A 22,850-nucleotide genomic window follows, 5' to 3' on the forward strand; every position below is an offset into this window, starting at 1 on the left:
GCTATCTTAGCTACGATCAAGTCAACCACCATTGCTCAGCAGCGCCCATCACTTACTGCTTACATAAACCCACACGCTTCCGATCCTACGAAGTAGTCTTGCCTCTTGGGATCAAGGATCGTCACATCTTAGTTTAGGAGACTTTAAAAATACATCTATATTTATATTAGTTTTAATCTGTATAAAGGTTTAATAGACTTACTTAGACTGGTTCTTAGCTTATTAATCTATAATATAACCCTTATAAGTCTATTAATAACTAATAAAGATGCTATTATTAGTAGAGTTAGAGGATAAGTATGACAGCTATAAGAGGTAATAATAATCTAAGGAGTCTTTAAAAGATTAAGTAGAATCTAAAATTAAAGAGTAATATTATAAGTATATTAAATTATTATAGTAGGGCCGCTATAATAAATCTAAGCTATAATAAAGTTAATATAAAATAAAATAAAATATATAAAATAAATATAACTTACTATAAAAGTTATGTTTCTTTTAATTGTTGATAATAATAAAACATTTTTAATTTTAAGCTTCTTTAAAAGACTGATCAGTCTTATCTACTATAGCTTAAATTAATAAGATATAATATCCCTATTTATAGTTAAGAGGTGATTAAAAGTAATTCTATTTAATAATATTTAAACTTAAGTTAATATATTAAATAACATACTGTTAAAGACTAGTAATATACTAATATTAATTAGTATTATATTATAAAATTAAATAAAAAGAATAACTTATACTATAGTTTATTGCTATAAGAATAAGATGATAAGACTGAAGTTAAGAAGAGTATGCTTTCTTTATATTAAAGTGTTAGTATACAGCTTAAATAGTACTAAGTTATATTATTAGTAATAAATATAAATATATATTTATATTAAAACTTATCTTAGTATTCTCTTTTAAATTATCTCCTCTATAACTTCTTCTTAAAGTGCCTTTATTCAATTAAGAAGTATAGTTAAGACTTTAGTATAACTAAAGTCAAAATATTAAAGATATTGATAAGCTTTGTCTTTAGTACAACTATATATATATTGAGTTATAGGAACATCTTTAAGAGCAGTAGATTAAGTAAGAGTTAGGCGGATCTTTTAAGCCATACTGTACTAAACCTAATATAATTAGATATAGCAATTTTAATATATAATAAATAAATAACTTATAATATTCTAAAGGCATTCTTTTTCTTCCTTATAAAGACTTTTAGTTATAATAATAATAGTAGTCCTATCTTTAGATATATTTAGTATTTCTAGTAACCCTACTGTATAGAAGATATTTTATATAAAGACTAGATAATAAACTACTTCTTAAATGCTATAGGTATTAATACTTATAGAGATTAAAATCTTATCTTTAATAGTCCTAGCTTATTACTATTATTAATTAGTAGTAGAATAATACTAAAGATAGTTTTAAAATATATATCTATATAATATAACTTTATTAAATAGGATCTAAGATTAGTTAACAGCTTATATATAAAGATATTATAGGTTTAATTCTTTATATTTCTTATATATATTATAGATTATAAAAGTCATTATACTAAGTCTTTAGAATAAGCAACTCTTCTAAAGTAAATATCTCTCTATCTAGACCTAAAGGTAAAGTAAGATCTATAGTATCTTACTTAACAACTATAGTAGAATCACTCTAGAATCATTCCAGAATCATTCCTACCTCTTATTAATAAGGTCACACCGACTTTTATAGTGTTATCGGTAGTCTATCTCTAATCTAATCACACATGATAATCAAGGCCTACCTAATGTGTCAGGTCACCTAAATACCCATCTAGTGTGGCAGGCGACCCACCAGGTCATGTGTCAGTTGACCAAAAACCTCCAGTCAGCGTCCCGAGGTGGTCTCAGTGCTGCTGCTGTGCGCTCTGCTCTGCTCGGATGCCGAGCTTGTCCCGAGGCAACACAGCGCACACTGCTTGAGGTGGCAAGAGAAGAGAGGCCATGCTACTGGGATTGAGGCCGTCCACAATGGATCAAGGTCTGATCTACTTGTAATACTTGCAGTGCTTGTTCGAGATGAAACAATTGCTGAGGTGCCGTAACCGGCTTTTCCCTTGCAGGTGATGGTGGTATTTGACCTCGAAAGTGACTTTATGCACATGCACATGCTGCTACCGCGACCGGAGCCAGCAGCTTTAGCGGGATTTAGAGGATGATGGGGTGAGGAGAGCCCCATACGTCCAGTCACTCAACTACCTAAAATGGCCCTTTGTACCTCGAGCTCTAGGTACCTCAGCTCACACTCACTCTCTGGGTGCTGCCCTGTGCGCTGTCTCGCTGTGTGCAGCCATTGGACCGCGGGACAGGTACCACCCTCACAAGGTACCCATCCTCTCTGCCTCTTTAGGTACCTACTGGGCCAATTACTGGGGATCGCTGGAGAGGAAGGGGACAAGAAAAAAAAAAAAAAGACTCCGGAAAGCGCTAGACTAAAAATCGATCGTGCTTCCACCTGTCCGCTCGACCTCTCTCGCCCTCTCCTTGAAACTGCTACTATTTACTCTCAGCCTTGATCCATTCATCCCCTCGTCCACCACATCTCCTCTTCCCGGAAGACCTACCGCACTCCCCCTTCTCCTGCCTCAACTTTTTCCCAGCCCGTTCGCATCGCCTACCTGCCACAATGTTTGCCGCTGCTAGAATCCAGAGGCGCGCCTTTTCGGCCTCGGCCAGAGATGTAAGCAAAGACACCAGTCCAACGCCGCATGCCTTCTGTCCATCTGTGGCATCATCTAGCGCCCTGCCTATCAAGCTCGCCTGCTGACCTGTGACCTCTTCTCCCTCGTACAGCTCTCCAAGGTCACCGTTCTCGGTGCCGCCGGTGGCATTGGCCAGCCTCTCTCCCTCCTCCTCAAGCTCAACCCCAGAGTCTCCGAGCTCGCCCTCTATGATATCCGCGGTGGCCCTGGTACGTGCGACTTGTTCTATAATACCCAATTTTCTTATCTCTCTCGTCATGGCCCTCCCCTCTCGCATGGCCAATGGCAATCAATCTTGGGATGCCGGTCCTGTCAAGGGGCGCTTCTGGTGATCCCCGAGATGAGCCTCTTCTCTCTTGCCAAGCCGGCGACGAAAAAAAAGTCGCGCAATTGTTCCTTCAACCAAGCTCCAGACCAGCAGCAGCAAAAGACTAACACACAACTCTCTACCAGGTGTCGCCGCCGACATCTCCCACATCAACACCAAGTCGACCGTCACGGGCTACGACCCGACCCCGACCGGCCTCAGCGCCGCCCTCAAGGGCTCCGACATCGTGCTGATCCCCGCCGGCGTCCCCCGCAAGCCCGGCATGACCCGCGACGACCTGTTCAACACCAACGCCTCCATCGTCCGCGACCTGGCCAAGGCCTGCGCCGAGTCGTGCCCCGAGGCCAACATCCTCGTCATCTCCAACCCCGTCAACTCGACCGTGCCCATCTGCGCCGAGGTCTTCAAGGCCCGCGGCGTCTACAACCCCAAGCGCCTCTTCGGCGTCACCACCCTCGACGTCGTCCGCGCCAGCCGCTTCGCCTCCCAGATCAAGAAGACGGACCCGGCCGACGAGAACATCCCCGTCGTCGGCGGCCACTCGGGCGTCACCATCGTCCCCCTCTTCAGCCAGACCAGCCACCCGGACCTGTCGGCCGACGCCGAGCTCGTCCACCGCGTCCAGTTCGGCGGCGACGAGGTCGTCAAGGCCAAGGACGGCGCCGGCAGCGCCACCCTGTCCATGGCCATGGCCGGCGCCCGCTTCGCCGAGTCCCTGCTGCGCGCCTCCCAGGGCGAGAAGGGCGTCGTCGAGCCCACCTTTGTCGACAGCCCCCTCTACAAGGACCAGGGCATCGAGTTCTTCTCCTCCAAGGTCGAGCTCGGCCCCAACGGCGTCGAGAAGATCCTGCCCGTCGGCAAGATCGATGCCAACGAGCAGAAGCTGCTCGACGCCTGCATGGGCGACCTCAAGAAGAACATTGAGAAGGGCGTCGCCTTTGTCGCCCAGAACCCCGGCAAATAAGTCTAGACGCTCTCAGCAGTAGGAGTTGGAGGCAAAAGGCAAGGAAGGGTCAAAGGGCAAGATGCTTGTATAAATTCCGGGCCAAGCGAGACTCGTGTAAAAAGCAGGCTTTGTCAACAATAGTAGATCTTCTTGGAGGAGAGAGCACGGGCGGATGAGAGGCATGACTACTGCTCTTCAGTATCTGCTTCTTCCTGCTCGAGGCTTATTATCCTCGTGTGCAATAAACAAAACATCTGGAACTGTTTCGCCTCCCATACTATATCTATGATCAATTCGCGAGACAAGAAAATCAGATTTGTTTCTTTGTTTTGAATGCCTAGGTTGTGTAGTAGTATCACCACGTCTATGAACCAGGGTATTTCAAAAGAGATACGTAATCGTACACTACTGTATCAAAAGAGGTCATATTGACCGCTTCCCTTCTCTCCGTTTTCTCCAAACATCTAATACCCCTCGTCTATTTCTTTCTCTCGTTCTCTCTCTCTCTACACGCCGCGTCACTCACCACGAGTCCCTCGCTCGCTCAGGTCCGGCCCTCCCGCCAGGCCTGCAGCTTCTGCCGCCGCTCCTCGACCTTCCTCTCAAACTCGGCCACCTTCTCGAGCCGCTTCCTCTCCTCCTCCTCGTCTTTCACCTTCTGCTCCTCTGCCTTGCGCGCCGCCTCGCGCTGCAGCTGGTCGGGCCGCCGCTCGGCGATGTCGCGCGGCCGGAAGTCGGAGAAGAGGCGCTTGAGCACGACCTCGATGACGTAGCACGACGCGTAGTCGATGACCATGACGGCCGTCATGGTCGTCTTGAACTCGGGCTTGAAGGGCACGAGCTTCATCTGCTCGTTGAGCTCCGGGATGAGCTCGGTCGAGCAGGCGAACGCGATGCCCGTCACGCCCAGGATGCCCCAGTACATGCCCCGGTTCTCCGACAGGGATTCGCGGAAGGGCCGCCCCTGGTAGTTGACGGCAAAGGTGCTGATCTGCTGGATCAGCTGCAGCAGGTAGACGCCGCTGTTGAGGAGCGACGGCTTGAACTCGGCCTCCAGGTCGACCATCCCAGAGCGTCTGTCCAGAGAAAAGAAATGATGTCAGTCGTCAAAGACATGGGGTGTGCAGAGTGTTCAGCAAGGAGATAGACTTACGGTTCAAGCTGATCGCAATACCGTGCGATGTAGATGAGTGTGGAAATGTGGACAGCAAACTGGCCCAGAATCGACCCAATGATGTAAAAGTTGAAGATGTTGGGCTGCGGCCTCTCCTTGGAAAGACCCTCGACTGACCGTGCCCGCGAGATAGATAGGAAGCAGACGCTCATCAACATACCGCTGATCGTGTACTGCCCGTCGCCAAACTTGATTCCTTCCAGGTAGAGGACACTGAGACTGTATGCCGAGATAAGACAGTTGAGAGCGAGAATCTTGTACATCTGGATAGTGGCAACCAGCGTGCATCGACCCTGGCGGATGATGTTGGGGATGGCAATGACATTACGGAGCTTGCTGGTGAAGGGTGCGGCCACGGACGCGTCGCCCAGCTTCAGCGACGGAGGCTCGTCGTCGCCCAGCTCGGCGTCCATCATCGAAGCCGTGAACTTGTCGGCAAAGCTGGCTGCCTTTTGGGCTGCCTGTGCTTGCCGCGCCTGCTGCGGGTCCTGGTTCAGTAGTTGTTGGGCGCCAGGAGACGTGACCGTCTCAATGGCAGAGCCGTGGATCCGGGCGTACTCTTCCGGAGAAATGCCCTTCTTCTGCGCCTCCCGCTCGATTGCTTTCTGGTAGTGGGGGTTGGAGGGACCAGGCGGGTAGAGGTGGGCGATGATGACCGGGACAGGCGGAGTGGCTCCTCCCCAACGCTTCATGACATCGACCTGCTTCTGGTAGAGTTCCTTCATCTTGGTGTTTCGAGCGTGGTCGGCGATACGGGTGAGGTCATCTTGGGTGCCATTCAGAAGCGCGACACCAATGTGGGCCTGCTTGAGCGCTCCGACATCGTTGGTGCCGTCACCAGCCATCAGCGTGTAGTAACCCATGTCCTTGAGACCCAACAGGATGTCCTCCTTCTGCTTAGGCGAGACACGAGCATAGACCCACGTGTACCGGAGCAGCTGCTTCCAGGCGACTTGGTCCCTAAGCTGCGAAAGCGCGTATCCAGTAACACAGATATCCTTGGATCGCAGGATCTCAGGATCGATAGGCTTGGTGGAGTCAACCTCGATGTGAACCTTGTCATCCACGCTGTGCCAGACGAGCTTGTGATCACCATTGCCGTGCTCCGGTACATCCAGGATCAGAACTTCGCGATCGACAATCTCCACCTCTCTAGCAACATGGACAGCAGTCAGAGGGTTATCGCCAGTGATCATGACAACACGGTGGCTGCTCTCGTTGAGCATCTGAACAGCCTGCTTGGCATCATCCTTCAGGGGGCAGTGCAGAACAAGGAAGCCGGCAAATGTCAGACCAGCCTCGACATTCTCCCGCTTCAAGTCGTTGATCTTTCCGGATCCAAGTTCCTTATCAGTCGACAGTTGCTTGTAGGCCAGGGCCAGGACGCGAGAACCTCTCCTAGTGAAGTACTTGAACGTCTCCTCATAATCAGCGGGCACTGTGACCAACATCTTCATGATAGTCTCGGGGGCACCCTTGACACCGACGAAAGTGCCCTGGATCTTGTCTCCCGTCTTGGGATCCTTGCCGTGGACTGTAGCGACAGAGCTCTGCCTCTTGAGCGCGGACGAGAATTGGAAGCGGCGCTTGATCTGGACAGAGCCGGTAGGTCCACCCGCAGCCATGGTCGCGGGCTTGGTGGTGAGAATGTCATTCTTGCCAAGACCCCATCCCAGAGCCGCCAAGGTCGCCTTCTCCATAGGGTCTCCAACGATGTCTCCCTCATCCAGCTTGACGAGCGCATGCGCAGTGGCCAGGACCAGTGTTGTCGCCAGTGCGGCGTCCTTGACGGGCGTCATGTGGCTGTGGGCACCATCGGTCTCGCGCGGCGTGTCGGTTCCAGTGTGGCCCAGACCAAGTCCAGCAATGCCCTCAACAACCAGATCCTCGCCGGTCAGAGTGCCGGTCTTATCAAAGCAGGCGACATCAATGCGGCCACCGAAGGGAATACGGAAGGGCTCGGTGCAAAAGATGGCGAACTTGGCGAGAGCTGCCAGACTGGTGTTGACAGCCAAGCTCAGTTCCATGGGCAGCTCGGGGGGCACGACACTAGTGACGATGAGGACACAGTCGAGGAGCAGCTTGGAGCGCTTTCGGTCGCGCCTGACACCCTCGTCCCAGACATACCATGAGGCGGCCAGGGCGAAGATGAGGAGGAACAAGATGAACAAGAGGGCCTCGAAGTTATTGGCCGACACACGCTCGGTCGAGTAGATCATGGTCCTGACGAGACTGCCCTGGGAGGTCTCGAATCCCGTTTTCATGACAATGGCCATCGCGCCGCGATCCGGAGGTGCAGGCACGCCAGACGCCAGCTTTTGCGTATTTCCATCGCTGTTGCCGTGAGTGATCTGCAGAACCTTTGTGCCACCCCAGAGGAAGGCATTCTTGTCAAGTCCTTCGGGCTCGATGAGGGCATCGCCCGGACGCAGCTGGATCGAGTCCTTCAGCAGGGGAGTGCTCTCGCCCGAGAGCATGGCTTCGTTGACAATGGCAGTACCCTCGACCAGGAGCATGTCGCAAGCGACGCCGCTGTCTTCCTTTGTGCGCGAAACGGAGACGAGGTCACCGGGCAGGAGCTTGTCGCTCTGGATCTCGGTCCACTTGCCCAGGCGATACACCCACACGTCGTACGGCTTGATGCTCATGCCTCTGAACTCATTGAGGGTGCGCTGACGTTGCCAGACGACAGTGCTCTCAAAGGCGACAAGCATGAAGAGGGTGAAGAGCGAGTAGTACCAGTATTCGTCGAGCAGCCAGAGTCCGACACAGAAGATCTGGAAGACGAAGAATGGGGCCACGGCGTGCTCGCGGAATAGCTCGCCAAAGGTCGGGACGGGAATGTCAAAGGTGTTGGTGCCATAGTACTGCTCGAGGCGCGTGAGCTCGGCGGCGGTAGAGATGCCCTTGGCGAGCTGGAACTTTTGCAGAGTGGGCTTGGGTTCGCGGTCGATCTCGAAGGTCAAGGGTCGGAAGGACTGAGCGGCAGGGTCGAACAGGAAGCGGCGCTTCTGGAAGAGGAACGAGGTGACATTGTCGTTGCCAACCTAGAAAGAAACGTGTCAGTTACTGTACCCCAAACAGACTATGATCCCCAGAGGAGAGGGCATGGTAGAGGTACCTTTTCGGTCACGAGCTTGCAGATATCGGCGGCGCCTGCGTTGGCAGCGGGGATGATCTTGATGAGCTGGGCGCTCTGGACAGACTTGGCGGCTCTGGCAGTGAAGAGGCCCTTGAGATCGACGCTCCAGTTGGTGCTCAGCCAGACCAAGCTCTGGACGGTGATGATGGTTCCGACCCAGACGAAGGTCCACTCGGGAGCGTGGATGTACTTGTCGTAGAGTTCGGGGGTGAGGTAGTAGCGGAGGAAGACGGGCCATACTATGGCAAAGGGCCAGACGTAGGCGTGGTAGTACCAGGGCAGCGGCGTGAGCAGGTCGGCCGACTTGACCTGCGAGCTGTCCACCAGGGGCGCCATCGCGGCGGGATGCGCGGCGGCGGGAGCGGGCCAAGGAGGGAGTACACAGAAGGGGTGTGCGCCGTGAGAGATCGAGTTGACTACCGCCGCTGGCTGTGGTAGTTCATTTGATTCCCGGGACCGGATGAACGTGCGTCTCTCGGAGTCGGGATCGGAGCGGGACACTGGCAATCGCGGGAGGAAGGGAGGGAAAAGAAGCGAGAAAGAGAGAGAGAGAGAGAGAGAGAGAGAGAAGGAAGTTGGGATGATTGGAGATTAATGCAACGTGGTGTACGTACAAGTAGATAAAGTGGTGGAGTTTTGCGTCGATTGCAAGCTCGGGGTTTCTTTAAGGTTAGCTTGGTTGCAAGTGATATCTGTACACTTTTTTTTTTCTCTCTCTTCTCCATGCGGCGTGTGTGTCGCCTCCCACTCTTGATGTTCTCGCATGTTCTGAAGAGTGCTGCTAGCTGGGTTTAGGCAGGTACCAACACACCGACACAGAGGGAACAGTGGGTGGATGTGCCTGTGAGCCTGCTGGAGGCCCACGCTAGAGTCCGATTGGGTGTGGTAGGAGCTGGTGGCGGGGGATACATTCATGTACGTAGTGTACCTATACCTTTCATAAGTACCTCCAATCCATCAACATCAACTGCAGGCAGGCAAAGCTGACGATATCAACTTCACTCCCTCATTCATCCTTGGAGTGCAGACTCTCAAGCAAACAGCCTTGCTCATTTTCTTCCTTTCTTCCTTTCTTACACTCATATCACCGCTCTTTGCTTCTCTTTTGTCTGGCCGTCCCTTTCTCCCAACGTCAACCCTTCTTCATCCCATACTTCACACCCTACATCCAACTACACATCTCACACACCCAAGCAACAAATCGACAATGGAGAACGGCACCACCCCGGTAACAGGCCTGCCAGACCTCGAAGCCCACCTAGACGCCCTCCTCCAGGACCCGGCCCTCGCCGCCGACGCAAAGCTCTTCGACCACGTCGAGCTGCAGCTGACCGAGGCCAACATCCCGCCCCTCATCCCGGCCCTGCTCCCCAAGATCACAGGCGTCCTCAAGCAGTACGCCCAGGACCCGCAGGCCCTGGCCTCCCTGGCGATCAAGCTCCTGGGCCCCGTCTCCTTCACCCAGGTCATGGCCCTCGCCTCCGTCGAGTCGCTCGTCCAGGCCCTGCGGTCCCCGGCCCCCTCGGCCAACATCCTCGCCATGACCGTCCTGCACAAGGCCGCCGCGAGCCCCTCGGACGCCGCCATCCTCTCCAGCATGGCCGAACTCGTCGCTGCCTTCCTGACGCGATGGCTCGCCGCCCCGCAGGTCGAGGTCGGCGAGAAGGGCAGCCGCGTCCTCGGCGACCTGCTCGACGTTGACTGCCCCCTGCCCCCGCCGCCCGTCGCCATGACCAACGGCGACGCCGGGTCGGCCTCGGCGCACATGCAGCTCGTCCTCCGCAAGGCGCCCGGCCAGGGCATGCTCTGGCGCCGCATCTTCCAGGACCGCCAGGTCTACGCCCTGATCCCCTCGCTCTGCACGGGCCGGCACCCCGAGGTCTCGAGCAGCGCGCACCAAGCCACCCTGGCCCAGGGCCGCCTGCTGCGCGTCCTGCCGCGCCTCGCCGCCCTCGACTTTGCCGCTGTCGGCCGGCCGTCCCCCGTCGAGGCCGCCGCGGACAGCAGTCTGCTGCATTTCGGCGCCCTGCAGATGGTCGACAAGAGCGACATGCTCATGCACCTCAGCCTCGTCGACTTTTACGAGACGCTCGTCAGCGTCTTGAGAGTCACCGATCGCACCCCGGCCAAGGTGGAGGCGCTCAGGGCGTTGCTCAGGGACGCTCTGCGGGAGGACGAGGTGTTGAAGGAGGCATTGTCGTCCTTGCCAGAGAGGACGGTGCCGGAGGAGGCGGATGCGCTGAGGGCTTGGCTGAGCGATATCATGCCCGGAGTCGCCATACGGGTGGGTGGCTGGACAGGCTGAGAGCGTCGGACGGCAAAGATACGGAACAAAAAGAGAAAGAGAGGCGCGGGGGTGACATTGTAACCAGTGTTGACCTAGACCTTTGATGATACCCAAATGCATACAAACAATGATCAGACATATCTTGTCAGAGTGTTCAACAGAAGCTCAAAACGTGCCAACATTGTCATTTATACAATTCCAACCTAATTCACTCTACTCTATTGAACCTCAGACTCCCTCCCCCATATGGGACACACCCAGACAGGATCGCCATGTTCGATCCGCCAGATAGCCCACCTGGCCGATTTGCTACAACAGATAGCAGAGGCCAAATATTTTTTTGATAAAAGTACAGTAATGAAACTTATTGGTATGCACTAGCCTTTCCCTTCCTTCTCATCGTCTCTAAAAAGGCCAAAAGGTGGCATGATATCGGAGCTCAGCGCCCCATAAACTCTGTGCTCGCGTCGCCTGCCTCATCGACGCCCGTCGACGTTCCCTCTGCGCTCAAAACGCTGTCTCGGCGGTTCCCTTCTCCCTTTGACACGGCAGAACTAGCCATCCCTTCGATCCCGAGGCCGACTTCGCCGACCCGCCTCAACACGAGCAACAGGGCGCCCCGGAGGTCGCCACTCAGCTCTTTGCCCAGAAGCTCAACAACGAGCGGGTAGAAGGACTTGACGTGCGCAGAGAAGGCGTTCTCAGGGAAGGCCGCGTAGCCCTCGAGGACATCGACAACCACAGGCCTCCAGGCGACAATGTTTCTGTGCTGGCTCTCTTCCTCAAGAGAGATGTAGCCCTTGATGATGTCCTTGCACAGCGGCACCAGCGCGTTCTCCACATCCGGCTTGCTCTCTTGGCGCTCGGGTGCCTGGTCCGCAAACATCTTGAACAAGATGGCAACATAGGTCGCGGCAGACCCCGACTCTTGCTTGAGCAGGTTCGGCGGCTGCTTCATGAAGCCCTCCCTCCAGAGGCGCATACGGAGGTCTTTGTCGTTGTTGAAGCGCCGGGCAAAGAGGAATGACTTCTTGAGCAGCGCCATCAGTCGCAGGAGTTCAGGCGAGGGTATCTTGGCATACACAGCCTCGTTGCTGAAGAGTTCGTTGACCGTCTCAATCATGAGCAGCTGCAAGACGCAGCGCGAGATGATGCGGTTGAAGAAGCGTCGCCGGGCAGCAGTCACAACCACAGGTTGCTGTTGCAAATTCGTCGAGGGTTTGTAGTCCTCCAGCTGCGGCGACGGCGGCGGATGAGCGGAACCTGCCGTGGGTGCTTGTATGCTGTCAACATCAGAGGAGGATATCGGCGGGCTCGCCACTTCAGATTCATGAAGTTGGCCGTTTGTTTCCGTGCCGTTGATCTTCAATGACTTCTCATCGACTTGGGCCGTCTCCAAACCTGGACTAAGGGGGCCACCTCCGCTGAAGTCGAGACCGTTGGGTGGCGGTGAAAGAGAAGCAGTCGAGTTGATGGTAGACGCCGAGAAAAGCTGGTACGCAGTTGTCCTCTCGAACAGTTCGCAGAATGCGCCAACGATCTTGGCCCAGTGCTCCGGCGTGAACTTGTTGACGTTCTGGAGGATGAGCTGCTGCAGGCAGTTGCTGCCGATACGAGCGATCGTGTCGTTTTCCTGGCAGATGCACAAAGCGAGTAGCTCCAAGAAGCGATCCAGCATGTACTCGAGGGAATCAAAGTAGTGCGTGAACAATGTGATCATGTTGCGAAGAGCTTGAATCATGGTGGTGGATAGCCACACCGATAGTTCCTCGTGACTGAGAACGTTGGACATCTCTGGTCTTGATCGCAGAACCATGAAGATGGGGTAGAGCTGCTGGCGCCACAGGATGTCCCAAAAGTCTGAGGGGAAGTCGCCCCCATAGCGCAGGAGCGCCTCGAAGAAGTAGTTCAAGGCATTCGATCGGACTTCCAGGTCTTCGCCCGTCATGAGCACATCGTGGAAGGCAAACAGTACCGGGAACCAGAAAGCCTCTTCAACAGAGGTCCTGTTCTGTTGGTTCGTGACCTTGGTGCCGGCCTCATCATCGCCCGCCTGAGGGGCCGATCTCTGCGACAGCGGGCATTCCGGAGTCTTGAGCATACGAGGAATGATCGACTTCAGGGTTTCCATGGCCTGCAGGCTCTTCTTCTGGAATCTCATATTCTTCGAAAATTCAGTCAGACAGACGATGAGATCGGTAAAGGCGCCTTGAGCGATGACCACGCCGAAGCGAGTCTTGTACACCTGGGTGACGTTCTCATAAGCCATGTTGACGATGCTTTCAGAGGGATCCCTGGCGGCCACGGTGAAGACGCCAAACATTGTCCGCCAACCCGAGCGGATGTTCTCTCCACGGGCCTGAATCATCTGGATCAGACAGCGCAGAGCCATGTCTTTGACATGGATGTTGTTGGAGTTTGACATAACGTGCTCGAAAGGCTTCAGGAAATCCTTCTGGAACTTGAAACCCGGCAGCTCCTCTATCTCCATGAATCTCATGGAAAGCTGACGCAGTGAGTCCAATGCAAAGAAGACAATGGCCTCGTTGGCGTTGCAGCCAACCTGGTTGAAGTGATTTCCTAGCACGTCCCAGATCGACGTCCATTCGAAACGGACTCTTGTCATGTTGTAGTAACTGATCTCCACGATCTTTTGGAGACTGTACATCCGAGGTTGGTCGTTAGAACCGGAGACCTTGATCTCGTCCCAACTAACCTCTGTCAACGCACGGGCGAAATGAACAATAGCCTCTCCATTGAGATGGGCCGTGTTTGTGAATATTCGGTCCATGCTCTTGACAGTCTCATCAGATGTCAGCTCAAACGCGATCTCTGACGAGGAGAAGGCCTGAGATGCGGTGTTGGCCCGTGGCCTGTGCCGCCGTTGTGTCGACCTGCGCGAGTCGCCGGTGTTTTCTCGCGTAGGCGGCATGAAGCGAGCTTTCGAAACGTCCGGGACAGTGTTGGCATCTACGCCGCTGGCCATGAGTTGCAGTCGTTCGAGCTGGCTGACGCACATGAGTATGTCCTTCCACGATTGCCTAAGGTGGTTGCCCTCGGTCTGGCCGAGCTCGAGAAGCACCTTCAAGGCTTCGACATTCTTGGCGAGTATCTCTTGCGAGTTGTTGAGGTTGGCGGTGTTCTTCAGCGCTGACATGAATGCCTCTCGTGGAGTCGGAAGTTCAAAGAAGCAGGCAATTTTGGTTGCCAACTTCATGCCTTCAAGGCATAACTTGATGACTTCAATATTGTGTGCCTTCTGCATTTGGCTGGACAGAGCGGAGAAGAAGGACATCCAAGCCACATCAAACATCGGCCCCACGTGTCTGAAGGAGGTGGCAGGGATGAAGCGAGATCCCGCCTTCTCAGCGTTTCTCTTCTGACTTCTGAAGAGATCTTTGAAGAGCTGCTCAGATCGAAGCGAAATCTCCTCGGACTGCTGTACGTACGCCTCTCGCTGCAAGTCCCGGCCCACGTTGGAGAAGGCCTGCCCGAGCCCAGCCGCCAAGCCTGTGGACTGTTGAGGGGCGCCGGCGGCGGCAGCAGCGTCGCGCTCGCTCTTCAAGACGATCTCATTGCCAGCAATCTCATCGTAGATGCTAAGAAGATACTCGTCGGGAAGATCAGCAGAATCGTTGATGCCTCTGTTGTTCTTGATGAAGTCCTCCTTGGTCATTCTCCTCGCCACTTTGCTGCTGTGCAGATCGGTGTTCAGCAAAATGACCGAATACGCGAGCACGTATGCGGTGTCTGCATTGGCAAAGGCATTCGGGTTGCCTGTTACGTAACGATTGGCGAACTTCAACATGAAGCGGTCAATCTTTTGAGCCTCTCCTGGGAGTCGGAAAGATTGGAGAAATTGGCGGAGAGCGTCCACGAACCGTCTCTTGGTGAAGTCCATCGTATCGACAAAGGCATGCATGATCTCAATGTTTTTGGGCTCCCCCTCACCCAGGTATTCTCCGATCTGAGCTTTGTCGAGGCGGTCTTCAGCGAGGAGAAAGCGGGCAATATCCTGGGGACTGTCGCTGCGGATGAAGCCCTCTTTGATGAGGAGCGGAACACCTCGCTTCGGTTTGAAGTTGAACACCTTGATAGCGTTGGCCATGGCCGTTTTCCTTGCCTTCTCTTTCTCTAGTTGCTCAGGATCGTCATCCACAACTGGCGTTGATGGTGGCAGCGGCGTGTCCATGCGAGACACGCTGTCGCTGGCGGACGGATCGATAGATTCCCTCACATCATCTTGTGACGTGCGCTTCTCCTCGTCGGAAGGAAGGTTGCCGTTGTCCATCCGTCCTGGCTGAGACCAGTTCACCATGGACCGTAGCGTTTCCACGAGGCTGTCCAGAGCCAGGCGCTTCAGAGCATATTCGCGAGGGTACTCGAGCTCATGCTCGTGATGAGGGACGATCTGGGTCACGGTGAGAGAGGGTGGCAAGGTGCCCTTGATCTGCCAGTCCGAGCCACTGCCTGCTCTAGGGTTCCTCTCCTCATATGCCCTCTCATGCTCGACCGTGATGGCGACGGGAGCAATGGCAAAACGAGACAAGTCCTCAATGATGGTCTGAAAGATGTTGTCGACCTTGCCATCGCAGTCATAGTTGAGGTATGTCTCTACCAAGGCGCGCGGATCTCCACAGAAACGAAGCAATATGTTGACGACATAGAGCTTCTGGGTCAGCGGCGCATTCCGCCTCGCCAAGAGGGCAAGATAGATCTCGTTCAAGAACACTTCTATCTCTTTCTGTACGTACCCATTTAGCTACATGTCATTTACCAGAGACGAACGTGAGAAGGAACCATACCTTGAAAGGTGCTCTCATGAACTTGAGCATGAGCCAAAAGATGTCACAGCAAACTTCGAAAACCTTGTCAACGGAGCTGGCACCGTTGCGAGTGATGCTGAGACATAGATAGAACTTGATCGCCTGCAGGAATGTCGTGGGTTCGTTGCTCTTTGTGTTGGTAATGGTGCATAGGGGTGATGTGAATACGGCGATATTGTTGTTGAGCAGGGTGTGGATCAGATGAAGGGATATCAACTTGGACCGCATAGGCTGACCTCGCAGATCGTAGAGCTGTTCTTGCGGCAACACCTTCGTGGAAAGGTTGCAGAAAGAGCGGAAGACAAGGTACGCATCTCGTATGTAGACCTCATCCTCGGCATCAAGCGACTCGGGTGAGTCTTCGGAGACGCTCTCGGCGACCGTGTGTTCAGAGATGGATCTGGCAGGGGCCCGTTGCGCCGGCTTGAGCTGAGTAACCATGGTTGGGCCGTCTCCCATGTTCGAGTCGTCGAAGCTCTTCCGATGCTCAAGATCCTTGAGAGTCAACTTTACGCCGGAATCAGAGGGGGCCTCGGAAGCACCGTCGGGAGAGTCATCGCCATTGGCACCCTCAAGGCCGTTTGTGGACTCGTTCTGCTCGAAAGTGACATTGCTGGCGCTGTGCTTGAGCTTGGACAGGTTCATCCGGGCTTCCTTCATATGTAACCTCGTCTTGACCCTCTCGAAGACTGTGCCGACCATCTGCGTCAGGGTGCCTTGAGCCACCTGCTGGTTTCCCGTATTCCTAGACAGGAGAAAGACATTGTAGACCTGGCGCACAGCCTTGAGCAGACCCGCGCCGTGCACAACAATCTTGTCGTTAAGGACGGCGGCCAGCAGCGACTTGACGATCTGCAGCTGGATCTCGACTGGGGTGGTCTCGCCCTGGAAGCAGTCGCAAATGGTATCTATGGCCCTTTCTATAAGGGGCGCTCGTTCGGGGCTCTCGGCATCAGGTTCAGGGGCGGGAGCGGAGGCGGGTACGGAGAAGTAGGAGTAGGATATAAGCTTGCCGATGCAGTCGAGGGCGGTGGTGGAGAGCTGGATGCTGCCTGATTTGGTAGCGAGTCGAAGGGGCGCAAAGACAAGCTCCGGGTCGGGTAGCTCGGGATCATGCTCTTTGATGGCTGCAAGGGCTTGCTGGACGGACTCGGAGAGGTTCTTGTTCCTGTGGGCATCCTTGGACGCGGCGATGGCATCCAAGGAGGAGACCACGAACTTGATGGAGCTCATGGCGGGTTAGAGACGAGACTCTGGGCGAGCCATTCGCGGTTCGAGAGGAGAGGAGGGAACAGTCGGTGTATCCGCGCACGGGTCGGCGCGAAGCTCTGCCAAGATGCCAAGCGGGCTGGTTGGGCAGCGCTGGCTGTCCTCGTTGTTGTCGCAGTGGTGGAAGGAATGTCGGTTTACGGATGGGTTCAATGTCTCGCAGTGACGTGGGCGGGAATAGATGGGTATCGTGGACCGAGTGTCCTAAGGAGTCGTAGCTCTCATGCTGTTCCCAGGCAGAGATATGCGAAAAAGTGGCAGTGGCCCAATTGGAACCCGGACTGGTCAGAAGGAGGAAGCAGGAGGATCGCAGAAGCCTTCAGTTGGCGGACAAGTCAGGCAGTCAGATAATTGAGCAGCTGAAGTTGCCCATCTACGTTGCCTTTGAGATGCTTGGTACCAAGAGCAATAGTGTAATCTGGACACAAGGGGGGCTGCCCATAGGCACTTGCCAAAATTGGCGTGGTTTTGAGGTACATCCAGATGTATGTGGAGTACTGCAAATCCCAGGTACCCCAGGGGTAAACTCTGGGCTCAGGGCCCTGAAAGGAGGGACCTGCGAAGTTACGGTGGAGCTCTTGGGCTTCCCGGGAGCGCGTTCCCAGGTCGAATTCGGTGCATTGTTGCACGCGTGTACTCCGTACAGCGTCTTTCTTTCTTCCCCTGAACCCGAATCATCCAACCCCCTGTACAGTGCCAAAAGGGTCAGATCCTCCCCACCTTAATTTTCCAGAACCCTTACCAGTAGTTACAAGTACAAGTAGTTACAAGGCGTGCGGCGTGCGTCTCCATTATCCATCTCTGTCTAGGTGGTTCTAGGAAAGGTATGCTTGGGGATGATGGTGCCAACGCTGGCTGTCCTGTGCCTGAGGCCAGGACATTCAATATCAGATAGGAGAAACCGATAAGACCAGAACAGCTGGGACATCTGGAGGATATCGAGGTTGAAATCACCAATCAATCCCCATTGAAGGTCCACATCCGATTCGAACTGTCCTCCTCCCAGGCTGTTTGGTTGGACTCGTCATATATCTCCATGGAGACTCTGTCGAACTGCCATCTTACTGCTGAACAGTAGCACCATCCAAGTGAATGTCTTTGTCCTCATCCTCATCCTCATCTTCATCCTGCTAAAATACTCAGACATCTGTGCGCAAGAGACACGACACAGCCTCGAGAATGTGTGTCTGTTCCAGCTTGTCACACCTGCTTTGCTTTCCTGGGCTGAGGCACCCTGCCGTGACCAATGCCAGGCTCGGTGCTTTTATACAAAATACTCGGGCACAATAAGACCGCTTTCCTATGAGTCGCGGGAACTTGAGCGATCCCGGCGCCACCAAAAATGTCGCGCTGACCCAGTCCATGCAGCAATGAATGGGCAATTGGCACATCATTAAAAGGGAAAGGCAGGCAGTTTTCGGCGCAGGCTGGGTTTTGTCGGGATGCTCTAGCCCCAAAATCGGCCTGGCCCCACTGTAAATCCAGAGCTCCCCCCCAAATGACCCAAATGACCCCCCCTTCCCAGCCAACGGTTCGCCTGACCTCGCGCTGAGGGATCTTGTACCTCCACCACCACCCACCCAGCAAAATGGTACTTGCTTTCCGCATCCACCCTTCTGAAAGCTCTCCCTCAACGTAAAATTCGCGGCCAAGCAGCGCGCGAGAGAAAAAAAATAAGCTGGGTTCACCGGCGAGCAGATGGATCGACTCCGAAAAAAAGGGAAGCACTTTTGTTAGCATTCTCAAGCCACCTCGCTCCCCGAATCCCACCCTCAACATCACCACAATCCTCCTCCGATTCTTCCCAATCCCCTCAGGGTCGCCTCCTACTTCTTCCATCCGCAGAGTCATTCGCAATTGATATCGAGGCAGGCCTTCCGGCTTCCATCGTGTCTGAGCTGTCTGACTTTTCGAAGCCCTGATCTCGTTTCTCCGTCCTCTTTTCCTCGTTTTCCCCACGAGTCCGGACAGCTCCCCGAGCTTCCTCCCATCCCGCCCAACATGCTTGGCCCAGTCCTCCGAAGGCGCGTGCTGCAGCAGCGCACCACTCTCCGATACGCCCTGCCCTCCAGCCTGGCAAGATGGTACGCCTCGTTCCCTCCTCACCAGGTCGTCAAAATGCCCGCCCTGTCGCCGACCATGACTGCGGGAAATATCGGTGCGTGGCAGAAGAAGCCTGGTGACACCATTGCGCCCGGCGAGGTCCTGGTTGAGATTGAGACCGACAAGGCCCAGATGGACTTTGAGTTCCAGGAGGAGGGTGTTCTGGCCAAGATCCTGAAGGAGACGGGCGAGAAGGAGGTTCCCGTCGGAAACGTGAGTGTCTCTCTCCGTGTTTGCTCTTGAACAATTCATCGGACTTTGCTTCGCGCCAGTCCGGGGTTTTCTTTTTCTCTCAGCTTACGACCCCGTTTGACCTGCCTATCGCATGCATTGCTGACTGCTGCCCCCCAACCAGCCCATTGCCATTCTGGTCGACGAGGGTACCGATGTCAGCGCCTTCGAGAACTTCACCCTCAAGGATGCTGGCGGAGACGCCGCTCCTGCCGCCACCAACGAGTCTTCCCAGCCAGAGTCCAAGTCGGAGCCCGCTCCCACTCCCGAGCCCACCCCCGAGCCCGAGCAGGATGACTCGCCTGCCGGCAAGCTTCAGACCGCTCTCGACCGCGAGCCCAACATCAGCGCTGCCGCCAAGCGCATTGCCATCGAGAAGGGTGTCAAGCTGGACGGTCTCAAGGGCACCGGCCCCGGCGGCAAGATCACCGAGGAGGACGTCAAGAAGGCTTCTGCCTCCGGCGCCGCTGGTGCTGTTGCTGCTCCTGGCGCTGTGTACGAGGACATCCCTATCAGCAGCATGCGCAAGACCATTGCCAGCCGCCTCAAGGAGTCCATCCAGGAGAACCCCCACTACTTCGTCTCCACCAACCTGTCTGTCTCCAAGCTCCTCAAGCTCCGCCAGGCTCTGAACAGCACCTCCGAGGGCAAGTACAAGCTCAGCGTCAACGACTTCCTCATCAAGGCCATTGCTGTCGCTTCCAAGAAGGTGCCCCAGGTCAACTCGTCCTGGAGGGACGGCGTCATCCGCCAGTTCAACACCGTCGACGTCTCCGTCGCCGTCTCGACCCCGGTTGGTCTCATCACCCCCATTGTCACGGGCGTCGAGGGCAAGGGTCTCGAGAGCATCTCCTCGTCCGTCAAGGAGCTTGCCAAGCGCGCCCGCGACGGCAAGCTCAAGCCTGAGGAGTACCAGGGCGGCAGCATCTCCATCTCCAACATGGGCATGAACCCGGCCGTCGAGCGCTTCACTGCCGTCATTAACCCTCCCCAGGCCGCCATCCTTGCCGTCGGTACTACCCAGAAGGTCGCCGTCCCCGTCGAGAACGAGGATGGTACCACCGATGTTGCCTGGGATGACCAGATCGTTGTCACCGCCAGCTTTGACCACAAGGTTGTCGATGGTGCCGTTGGCGCCGAGTGGATGCAGGCCCTGAAGAAGGTGGTCGAGAACCCTCTTGAGCTGCTTCTGTAAAGGGTCGGAGAGCTATGCAAGACCATGATGAGCGAGACCTCGAGGAAAAGACTATCACCTAGCAGTGCATGGAGGAGTGCTGAGCAAGAAAAGGAGGAGGGCGCGTATGCCGGTGCGATCTAATAGACATGATGGAGGACGAGTCTCCCCAGGCTCTAGATGGAGTAAAGGAGGGACAAGATATCCTCACTTGCACGAGCGAAGAGCTTGTGGCGGCAGAGGAGCGTGGGCGACAGAGTCCACCTCCTCCTGTCGGTGTACAATGATTCATTTGAGTAATAAATTACTGTATTTCGGCGCTCAGGTCACCCCCATGGAGGCGGTCCTGTAGGGAAAATCTAAGCTTTTACCAACGCAAACTCTCTCGGTCCTCTTTCGGTTCCACAGTCATGCCACGTCCTTCTCCGGCCACATTTCGATACCAGCGGGATCAAAGTGGTCCAGGTAACTAACTCCACAGTAGCCTGCTCCGAGCGCGCTGTCTGCCTCGTGTGCTCCTGGACGGAGGATCACGAGACATAATGATCAATGTAGTGAAGTGTTTTGGCAACGTGGGCTTTTTACTTGCAATATACCTATGTGCAGAGCAGTCTCAATAGGAGGAGTGTCTATCCCAGTGTTTGTCTAATCTCATGTATCGTACAAATTTCATTTATGCTCGACCATGCTTGAACGGAAGACGAAAGAGCCCCCTCCGTCCGCGTGTCGAACGTAGGGGAAAGGCCAGCTCGGATCCCGATCTCCATCATACTTTTCCCAGAATACCCTTCTCGGTAAACATCTTGGCCCATAGAATCAGCATCGTGCCTCCCAAACAACATATCCCTGCGAAGATGGCGACGTTGTGGATATTATGGTCTCGATCGAGCAAGGCTCCCGTCGCCGGCGGTCCGATCAGGGCCGAGACGCCCGCGATGGCCATGCCCATCCCCAGGTATGTGCCGACCTCCTGCTGGTTCTTGGGGACGAGAGAGAGGGCAACAGAGCCACCGGATACGATAGTCCCGGAGCAGAAGCCAAAAGCAAGCGTGTAGATGATGATCCCAGCTGTTCCCGATAACTTGGACCAGCACAAAATGATAATGGATGTGCTGAGCCCGGCACCGAACAACATGTTGAGCCGGCCAAACTTGTCTGCCAGGATGCCGGGGACAATACGCCCCGGGATGGAGGCGCCGTTGAGCATGGCCACCAGATAAAAGGCGAGGCTGTCGTTCATGCCTTTCTCAATGGCAAAGGCCGGCAGAAAGAACATGGGGACAAACATGCCGACCATGAGGAAGAGGTTGCCGATGACCAAGAGATTGTATACTGGCTCCTTGAAGGCCGAGAGCAGGAGAAACGTCGTCTTCCGAGGCGGGAGCCGCGCCTTGATGACGATACTGCAAAAGACCAGCACGGGCACCATGATGAATGCCACGATGCGAACCGACCAGCCGAACCCGAGGCTCGACTCGTTGAGCATCTTGGTCATGATGATGGGGAAGACGATGGCGCCGACGGACGACCCGACGATGGCGACGCCCATGGCCGCGCCGCGCTTCTTGTGGAAGTACTGCGGCGTGGCCGCCATGGCCGGGAACATGAGCAGACCGTCGGCGACGCCCGTCAGCACGCCCTGCGCCAGCATGAACTGCCAGTACTCGCTGCACAGGCTCGTCATCATGATGGCGAAGACGTACAGCGCCGCCGCCGGCCGGATGACCCTGGCGCCGTAGCGGTCGAAGAGCGGCCCGCCGACGCACCCCGTCGCGAAGATGAGGAAGGCCTGCAGCGAGCCGATCCAGGCGATGCGGTCCGAGGTCTCGTGCTGCAGCTGGTGCAGCATGTAGTACGCCTGGAAGACGCCGAACGAGTTGGTGTAGCCCAGGGTGGCGAAGAGGACGCCCGCGGTGCCGGCGGCCACCAGCCACGCCTGCGTGCCGCCTTCGGGATAGTCGTTGGCGATCTTGGGCTCATCATCTGGAGACAAGTCTTCCGTGTGAGGGGGTTTCTCAGGATCGTAGGCATCGCCAGTTGGCGTGGAGTGCGTGTTCTTGGATGCCATCATGGGCTTCGAATTCGGTTATATCTGTTGGCGTTTACCTATGGTGCGCAAGCTGATTACACATGTATCACAATCAAAAAAAAAAAAATCACGTCGCCTTGTTATATAATATGATTCCATTCAAATGTCCGGCCCTTTCCTATCTGTTAAGTCACGATGCAATCTCCGGCTGGGTCTTGAACAAGGCCTGGGTGGAAGAAGTCCGAAAACATCCTGGCCATAGCGTTCGAGATGTGACACTACGGCCACTGCTAGAGCGCCAGACACACGAGAAGAAAAAACCTGCCTCGGAGTGTCAAGGGTGCAGAAAGAAAATGCATGCGGCAGGCGAGGTGGTGATGTGATGTCCGGCCTCCTTACACCGACGCTAGTTGTCTGAGGCCCGCGGCATTTTCGGTATTTTCAGCCCGAGAAGTGGATCTATCTTCACAGAGTCGAGTATGATTGGATACTGAACCCATCCTGGAACCATAAAGTCCGAAAAGACCGCATTAATTACGTGCGCTTATGGGGATGCATAGGCCGAATTGTGCGGACTTCTTCTCAGAGTCGACCATATCACCCT

The 22,850-nt window shown here is 54.4% G+C and overlaps 6 protein-coding genes across 6 annotated transcripts; 3 read left to right on the forward strand and 3 right to left on the reverse strand.

The window, feature by feature from the left end:
* Window positions 1-2,661: 2,661 nt before the first annotated feature.
* E0L32_010293 (uncharacterized protein) lies at window positions 2,662-4,029 on the forward strand (the record flags this gene model as incomplete). The annotated part of the gene is made up of 3 exons (XM_031132895.1): window positions 2,662-2,715; window positions 2,775-2,946; window positions 3,191-4,029. 3 exons carry the CDS (start codon window positions 2,662-2,664, stop codon window positions 4,027-4,029), a joined length of 1,065 nt encoding a protein of 354 aa, XP_030989673.1.
* Window positions 4,030-4,555: 526 nt separating this feature from the next.
* On the reverse strand, window positions 4,556-8,663 carry E0L32_010294 (uncharacterized protein; the record flags this gene model as incomplete). The annotated part of the gene is made up of 3 exons (XM_031132897.1): window positions 4,556-5,087; window positions 5,165-8,232; window positions 8,307-8,663. The coding sequence occupies 3 exons, from the start codon at window positions 8,661-8,663 to the stop codon at window positions 4,556-4,558; spliced, it is 3,957 nt and encodes a 1,318-aa protein (XP_030989674.1).
* An 871-nt stretch (window positions 8,664-9,534) lies between these two features.
* On the forward strand, window positions 9,535-10,632 carry E0L32_010295 (uncharacterized protein; the record flags this gene model as incomplete). Its single annotated transcript, XM_031132898.1, has 1 exon — window positions 9,535-10,632. One exon carries the CDS (start codon window positions 9,535-9,537, stop codon window positions 10,630-10,632), a length of 1,098 nt encoding a protein of 365 aa, XP_030989675.1.
* Window positions 10,633-11,053: 421 nt separating this feature from the next.
* E0L32_010296 (uncharacterized protein) lies at window positions 11,054-16,673 on the reverse strand (the record flags this gene model as incomplete). The annotated part of the gene is made up of 2 exons (XM_031132899.1): window positions 11,054-15,358; window positions 15,420-16,673. The coding sequence occupies 2 exons, from the start codon at window positions 16,671-16,673 to the stop codon at window positions 11,054-11,056; spliced, it is 5,559 nt and encodes a 1,852-aa protein (XP_030989676.1).
* A 2,037-nt stretch (window positions 16,674-18,710) lies between these two features.
* E0L32_010297 (uncharacterized protein) lies at window positions 18,711-20,238 on the forward strand (the record flags this gene model as incomplete). The annotated part of the gene is made up of 2 exons (XM_031132900.1): window positions 18,711-19,025; window positions 19,168-20,238. 2 exons carry the CDS (start codon window positions 18,711-18,713, stop codon window positions 20,236-20,238), a joined length of 1,386 nt encoding a protein of 461 aa, XP_030989677.1.
* Window positions 20,239-20,983: 745 nt separating this feature from the next.
* On the reverse strand, window positions 20,984-22,285 carry E0L32_010298 (uncharacterized protein; the record flags this gene model as incomplete). Its single annotated transcript, XM_031132901.1, has 1 exon — window positions 20,984-22,285. The coding sequence occupies one exon, from the start codon at window positions 22,283-22,285 to the stop codon at window positions 20,984-20,986; it is 1,302 nt and encodes a 433-aa protein (XP_030989678.1).
* Window positions 22,286-22,850: the final 565 nt, after the last annotated feature.

This window comes from Thyridium curvatum, assembly GCF_004353045.1.
Source record: "Thyridium curvatum strain D216 chromosome Unknown NODE_82_length_186253_cov_79.185288, whole genome shotgun sequence".
Lineage (NCBI taxonomy): Eukaryota > Fungi > Ascomycota > Sordariomycetes > Thyridiales > Thyridiaceae > Thyridium > Thyridium curvatum.